Source organism: Cyprinodon variegatus, unplaced genomic scaffold, assembly GCF_000732505.1.
Source record: "Cyprinodon variegatus isolate N-32 unplaced genomic scaffold, C_variegatus-1.0 Scaffold1161, whole genome shotgun sequence".
In the NCBI taxonomy this organism is placed as follows: Eukaryota; Metazoa; Chordata; class Actinopteri; order Cyprinodontiformes; family Cyprinodontidae; genus Cyprinodon; species Cyprinodon variegatus.
In genome coordinates this window covers 183533-191808 of record NW_015151614.1, presented here as the reverse complement: position 1 = coordinate 191808, position 8276 = coordinate 183533, and the positions used below count along the sequence as shown (strand labels likewise).

Here is an 8276-nt window from a genome sequence, read left to right as displayed (position 1 = left end):
AAGCAGGAGTAAAAGGTTTAACAGAATTTATTTTCACAGGCACAGAGTTAGAGATTGGTTCTGGTTCTGGCCTGGGAAACTGGTTCACCGGAGTCTTGAGGGTTCTTGAAGGAAAACCTTGAGAGGGAAAATGTTGGATCTGGAGAGGATTTGATCAGCAGAGTCCGTAAGCTGCTTCAGCGTCTTACTTCTTAGGAATGAGCCGACCTTGGCTTTGAGTTTCCAGCTCTTGGTCCTGAGCTGCATGGAAGTTCAAAGAGAGGCATCAGGTTTGGCTCAGAGGGCAGGCTCGGCAGGTTAAGCTCTACCTGAGCTTCACGAGGGGAAAAACAGGTTTCCTGGAAGACAGAGACAAAGGTTAGAACCCAGACTGGATTCAGAAGTCGACAAAGGTTCACAGAGAAACTAGGCTTAGGTGCTAACCAACTGGATCAACACTGCGGCGTTGAGGCAAGGTCTGAAGACAGCTTAAGTACTGTGGATCCTCTGATGATGGAATGGGCTGCAGCTGTGCAGGAGGCTCAACTCAGGAGGATCCACGGCGGACTCTGCTGGAGAAAGGTGGTACTTCTCCAGCTCCCAACAACCTCTGCCTGCTTGCCTTTGCTTTTGTGTCCTCAACCCGCTAACAAATCCTGACACCCCCCCGTTTACCGGCGTGCCTTAGCTTGTTGTTAGCTTGGATGTGGTAGCAAACTGGCAGGATGTCTTTTACTTCTTGAGAAGAGTCAGGGAAGTTAAACAGAGGATATGTACAAAGTTGTCCAATATTGAAAGTCCAATTTATTTGTTTATCTTTTATTAAATATATCCAAAGGCACTGACCAAAAGCACATGTCATTCAAACAAGTAGCAGGAAGCAGGAAGTGAGGAACATAGACATTCACCATTATGGCTGAACGATTTTGCAAAAAATCTAACTTGCGATAATTTTTAATCAATATTAGGATTTTATGTCAATTTTCCTTTGCAATAACTGCAAGCTTGTAGCTGTGTCACCCCAAGCTTTCAGGATTTGAAGCTTGTTTTCCCAGAGTCTATTGCTGCAGGACTTTACCAATACCTCTACCTTTCTGTGAGGCAACAACCCCTCTTCAAGCATTTTACTGCCACCTAAAGGGCTGGAGGGAGACATTTAGTGTCTCACTTTTGTTAAATATAGTGTGATTAAAATTTGGTGCCTCTGTAATTTGAAATTTGCATTTTGTTAAATCGTGATTACATTGCATATGCAATTAATTGCAGAGCCTTATTTACGATGTCCCCGATAAACCTATCCTGCCTTTTTGGAGCTTTCCTTAGATTGGCTTGCATTTCCACACAGACGGCGCCACAAAAAGTGTTGCAGTTAAAAATGCAACAATAGTTCACTATTTTATCATTTCTTATGCAGTACATACATGCAATGCAACACTGTAGCACTCCATCATGTCTACTGTTCCTGCATTGCATTGGGCCCCTGGCGTCGCATTCATAAGAGCTGTAACAAGTGAGTCAGGGTTTATCCTTTCCACACCAGGGATGGGGTGAGTCAAAATGAAGCCTTTGGAGCCCAAGATCAGACCTTCAGAGATCAAGACCTGTAGAATTCTAGAAAACAGTAAGAGTATTATCTTTATTTTTAAAAAATAAAAGTTTTGTGTCCAAGAATGAGTCCATAAATCATCTCTTTTCTTAAATAGTTAATATTTTTTTACATGAATACAAACCCTTAAAAAACTATTTGTTGCCAGCAATACTGGTACATAACATCTGGCTTAGGGACAGCTGTGAAAACTTGTTCATCGTCATAATTTTTTCCTGCCCCACTGATTTTTTTTTTTTTTAGCACAATATGAATAATGAAAGTTAAAAAAAAAAAAAAAAATTAGAGAGTTTCTTAATTTTCTAAAGAAGTTAGTGGAAAAGAGATCTCAATGTATACCTGAATTGTCTCTGTATAACCATCACAGGTTCAACAAAGAGATGAGATTAACCAGCCACGAGACTCTGAAATAAGGCCCAGGTAATGTAACATGCATATGTTTACACTGTGTAAGATAACTGTCAGAAGTGGAGAAACCCCACAAGAAGCTTTATTGCATTTGTAAAAAAGATTTCTCCATAGCCAGTTTAAAGATCTTTTCTTTAATTGAAACCTTAAATCTGACCATCAGTCAATAATGACGACTGTTTCTTGCTTTATTTCAGAGTTCTTGAGTTAAAGGTTCTTCCAAATGCAATTCTTTAAAATGTTCTGTAAGAACTCACTGGTGCATCATTATTCAAGTGATTAGAGATCTGGGGTACAGTAATCTATAGGGTTGTAAATTACACCCATTATGGCGATTCGATTCAGTATCAATTTCTTGACCCACTGATTATTTTTGATACTCAAGAATACACTACGATACGATTCGATTAATTGGTTAATTTTATAAAAATTTTTTACCTTACAGGCTAGAAAATGTTTTCAAATTTGAAATAAATCAATGAAAGCTGTAATATCGTTATACATTTTATTTGGGAAACAACAGCAAATAACAAAAGTAGCAAAGCTATACTGCGACTAGGCCAATGAAAACCCCATTCACTGAAATATTATAAAGCCTCTATGTTTACGTGAGTGTGTGTGCAAGTGGAAAGAGGGTAGTGGCTAAAGGAAGCGAGGTAGGAGGTCAAAATAGGTTTAGCGCCACTGCAGCACGAGAGTCAGAATTACATCCAGGAGCAAAAGGATAAAAATGGACCAGAGGAAAAAAAAAAATAAACATCAATCGCTACTCTTGCGGACGTGTCGATGCATCGGATCGTCGGCTGTTGGGTCGATGCATCGATACAAAACGATTATTTACACCCATAGAAATCTACAGCTGTAGCTTCCATTCACAGATCCAGAAATTTTGATGTCCGCAGTTTTTATCATTCCAGCCGTTCACTGAATCAAAAAACAGGGTTTCTACACAGTCTTCGTCATTGCTTCGATAATTGTTAGGCTCACCAGGGTTCCAGAAGCTGAAAACATAAACCAGAGATGATTCTGATCAGGACAAACAAAGTTCAAACATTTTAAAGAAGGTATATTTTAGATTCATCTGGCTGCTTTTTTTTTTTTTTTAGCACAGATTAGAAGGACAAAAGGACATTTATTCTACTGTTATTCACTAACAACAAACAACATTATGGTACATCTACTTTTTATGTGGTGAATATGACATAATCATACTGGTAATAATAAAAAATTTTATCAAAGTTATACACGATTAAACAGAGAGAACATTAAAAGCTCCATGAAGGCAGATTTCAGGCCAGGATTTAAACCCAGGACCTTATTACTACACGGCAACCGAGCCTCTTGCTATACCACAAGGCAGCCAACATATATGGCTGCACTTTTTCTATGTTACACATATCTATTTAAGCAATCTGCTTTAATACTGCTGCTCAAGTTTAATATGCATATTGATTATGTCACATATACTAGTTCGGCTTCATAAACTAGAATATTAAAACTACATGTTTTAAAATAAAAGCTAGAAAATATTCAGAAGTTTGAATGTGACTGAGATTCTAATGCTAAGATGGTTGAATCATTATTTGAAAACACATCCCAAACCTTGTGTTCAGCAGAGTCCCATCAATCCATTTCCATTCCTTTTCTCTCGCAGCATAGATCAGACCAATCCAAAATGGCCTTTTAAACTGGATCATGAATTTCTGCTCTTCTTGGCTGTTGATAATCAGCAGGTCTGCACCTCTTTCCAGACAATCTTTTCTGCTTTCATGCCAGGATTTCCTGCTTGTGGAGATGTAATACACACTTGGACAAACATCTGCAATCTGTTCTTTAGTTGTATCTGTTACTGAGAAGAAAATATCAGAGGAAACTGGTAACTATTTAGACACAATGATTATGAAGGTCAGATCCTGATCCTTTCTGTAATTGAATGAATTTAGGAAACACTAAACTCACACGCTGTAAGATTCAAACCATTATGTCCACTCTCAGCATCGTAGAAGCAAAAAATCAATCCAAGCTGAATTTTCTGATCAGTCCTGTTGAAGCCTGGAAAAAAGTGATACGTTTTTATTAGTCAATAAAGTACGGAATTTATTATTCTTTAACATCATAAAGTGCAGTTAAAACTGTAGTTAATGTAGTTACACATTTTTAAAGATTGGGAAAAAAAGTAACTCTTTTTAAAGTACTTTGGATTGTCTTTGTATTTAATTGTGCTATATTAGTAAACTGGCTTTGCCATGCCAATTATAAGAATATGGGTTGTTTTTGCAGATGGCCTTGTGCATCAAGACTGAGTTGAGGTTGGTTGAGGACCCAAATGCAGAAATGATGTAGGCAGGGATGCATTCTTGCAGGTTTAATAAAATGTAGAAGGCCATAGAAGCAAAAATCCAATGACAATTACAGGAAAACAAAAAAACAGGAGATGTAAGGGGAAAACGTATATGTGGAGCAAAGAAACAACGAGAAATCACCAAACACTAACTGAAAAGTAGGGGTATATATGGCAAACAGAACAAGGACTGGAGTAATCAACTGATTGGGATCAGGTGTGAACAGAAGAATCTAGAAGAGAGAAAGGGGAAGGAGATTTACACAAGGGGGAAACAGGGTAAACAACAAATACATAAGACCTCAAATTCAACCAAAAACCACTACAATAAAAAAAAAATGCAAATGAAACTAATGAAAACTCTGAAAACTTAAACAGAACCAAAACCATGACATAGTGTGCTGATAACAAATTAGCAACAAGGAGGAGGTGCTGATCTCTGGACACTAAATGTACTTTTTGGCTTCAAGGCCTTTTCTGTGTTAATTTCTAGTTTTTTGTCTCCACCTCCTTTTCTAAGTGTTCGTGCTTCTTTCTGTCGCAGCTGCTTCTCATGTTTACTTGATCAACTCACCTGCATCAAATGCCACTCTCCAAACTTTCCCTTTTGCTAAATGCTAATGTGATCATCAATGGCTTTTTCTCCATTAAGCCTGACGTACACTGTGCAATTTTTTTAAAGCGTTGCACGCATCTGCTGCTCCCACTGTATGACTAAACCCAATAATAATAAACCCTGTGTTTAGTCGTACAGTGTGAGTTTACAGCTCACGATTTATGTTTGGCCTGATGCTCTGATGCGATCTACCTCCTCACACTGTGCGACTAAAAACCACATTGGACTCAGCTACGCAGTGAGATGGAGCTGCTCTGACGCGTCTATCCTGAGGCCAAAAAATAGAAGGGGAATATTAAGCTCACTATAGTAAACCGCGCTGCCTTAGCAATTTGTGCAATTTTGTGTTGAAAGTCCTTAAAAGAAAAGGCGACAACATATTTGGGACAAGACATGGCTGCTGCAGTCCATCAATTTTGCAGACGGAGCTGCATTTTACTCATTGCACCCCTGCCACGCTACTGTGTTTACGTCTGAGAGGAGGAATAAAAGTAAAAGTCCTTGTTTGCCCATGCGTTCTGAGCGATATGCCATCGATGGTCTGAAGAAAATCAAACATCTTTGAGATTCTCCCGACCTCACGATTCCTGATCAGGAGGTGGTCGTGAGAGGCTGATCACCGCTCGTAACCCCCTGTACACTACACGACTCACAACGCACGATCAGGCTGAAAGTCGGCCCGATCGAAAAATACTTGCACGACTGGAAAATCACCCCGAAAATCGCAGTGTACGTCGGGCTTTACTTGAGATATACTGCCTGCTTTTTGTTTGTTATTCCTTTAAGCATTCTATTATCACAAAATCTTTACTATGCTTATCCCACATTGCTGTCTCCACTACATTTTCTATCATATTTACACATGGTACAAAATATAATGCATAGCTCCACCTTAACCAAAAAACAATATCCCCACCTGTCATACTAACCTGCTGCCACCTATGTAATGTGCTGCAAGACATCATATTCTCACACAACCCCGAGAAAACAATAACATTAAGTTCTTCAGTTTTAACCTGTTAAAAAAAGTATTGAAGTCGTAGATAAACATTTTTTTTCTGAAATTGGAATGTTTCAGCTGGGATGTAGATCCTAATTAGGCCAATATTAAATTCCTGAAGACCCGAGATATAAACAAACTCACAGAAAGTCTGAAGCAGTGAAATGTTGAGAGCGACTTGCAGAAAGCAGAGAAGTCCAAAGCTGAATACAACCAACTGTATGTTTCTGTCTGAAAGCAAAACCCAAGCAAATACAGAGCAAAAAATGTCAAATATACATCCTGCACAATGACAGCACAAAAAAGAGTTTGTAGAAATGTATTTTATTAAAGGTTTACCTTTAACGGTCTTTACATAGACAATCCTTGGGGAATCTCCTGGTTCTACAGAAGCCACTGGTATATCCTGATGATCTTCAGCCATGATGCATATCCTGCAGTCAAAGGCTGGATTATGTTTCCTTTCTAAAGGAGCAATATATAAAACTATATGGAAGTCAGGGTCTCTCTTTGCTACCTGCCATAGAAATAAGGGGAGAGCAGTCCAATGCTTTGGTGAGTCTTGAAATATTTCCAAAAGTTTGCATCCAGGGCCATTTGAATTTACCTCATGAAGGTGTATTGTTATGTTTGTGTCAACTGTAATGCACCTCAGTTTGGCTTAAAAAGAAAAAGGGCTCTTACACTCAGTGTTTTTTATGTAAACCAGGAAAATTAATAAATTACTTGATTGTAACTTTTGGGGCCCCTGTCACAAAAATATGTCTCTGGAGTCTAATGCATGAAAAACATAATGGTTTTGTAACTACAAAATAACAATATCTGAAATACAGCTGTAAGGTTTCATCACCATGGCATTGCAATTAGAAATTTACCTCTTATCGATAATGCTAAGCACACTGGGGGCACCAAATACTATAATAAGCTCAAAATCTTGGACCTAATATTCAAAGCAGACAGATCTGGTTTAGTTCAAAACAAGTCTTTATTGAACACTCAGCGTGCGGCTGCTCGTCAGCTGGAGCGCATAAACCGGATCCTATTTGGAAACAGAAACTCAGGTCAGTAACTAATAAGAGCCAACATTTTGGATCGACTTATTTGTCCCTACCAATAATTCGATGTGAACAACATGTTTATAATTTAAAATACAGCGTTGTTGCAGCAGTCGCTTCTTTTCCTCTCTCAGCTCCTCTGCATGTGTGCGCGCGCGCTTGAAGCGCGAAAATCTTTTTTTTTAATGACGCTAGAATACCGCATTTACCAAAATTAATATTAGGCTAGGAAACTAGTTCATTTCTATTGATTTCTACTTCTAGAAATAGGATAAAGACAAACAGAGGAAATCTATTTACAATGAATCTATTTTTCTAGATTTCCACATGGTCTATAAGTAAATTAGTGCAAACATTAATGTCTGGTAAATATTGTTTGAATCTAGCTGTTTATTTTGGAGACTATTATATAGCAGATATGCTATTGTTATATTGTCTTTTATTATTGTTAAAAGTGATTTTATATTTGAATAAACATAGGCTCAGTCTTAGTGTTGTGTTTGTAGATGATGCCACTAAAAAAGAAAATAGACATAAGGCTATTTAAACAGTCAGACAGTTGCAATATACAGTGGTGTGAAAAAGTGTTTGCCCCCTTGCTCATTTCCTGTTTTTCTTGCATGTTTGTCACACAAGTGTTTCGGAACATCAAACCAATTTAAACAGTTCCAAGAAGAAAGCCACTGCTGAGCAAAAAGAACATTAAAGCTCGTCTCAATTTTTCCAAAACACATCTTGATGATCCCCAAGACTTTTGGGAAAACATTCTGTGGACCGATGAGACAAAAGTGGAACTCTTTGGAAGGTGTGTGTCCCATTACATTTGGCGTAAAAGGAACACTGCATTTCAGAAAAAGAACATTATACCAACAGTAAAATATGATGGTGGTAGTGTGATGGTCTGGGGCTGTTTTGATGCGTCAGGACCTGGAAGACCTGCTGTGATAAATGGAACTATGAATTCTGCTGTCTACCAAAAGATTCTGAAGGAGAATGTCTGACCATCTGTTTGTGAACTCAAGCTGAAACAAACTTGGGTTCTGCAGCAGGACAATAATCCTTAACACACCAGCAAGTCCACCACTGAATGGCTGAAAAACAAAATGAAGACTTTGGAGTGGCCTAGCCAAAGTCCTGACCTGAATTCTATTGAGATGTTGTGGTATGACCTTAAAAAGGCTGTTCATGCTCGAAAACCCTCTAATGTAACTGAATTAGAACAATTCTGCAAAGATGAGTGGGCCAAAATCCCTCCAGAGCGCTGTAAAAGA

The 8276-nt window shown here is 38.4% G+C and overlaps 1 protein-coding gene across 1 annotated transcript; it reads right to left on the bottom strand.

Moving 5' to 3' along the window:
* Window positions 1-2661: 2661 nt before the first annotated feature.
* Window positions 2662-6374, bottom strand: LOC107101845 (CD209 antigen-like protein E). Its single transcript, XM_015400917.1, has 5 exons — window positions 6290-6374; window positions 6095-6181; window positions 3953-4045; window positions 3596-3842; window positions 2662-2994 (listed from the first exon to the last, which is right to left on the bottom strand). Exons 1-5 carry the CDS (start codon window positions 6372-6374, stop codon window positions 2847-2849), a joined length of 660 nt encoding a protein of 219 aa, XP_015256403.1. The 3' UTR covers window positions 2662-2846.
* Window positions 6375-8276: the final 1902 nt, after the last annotated feature.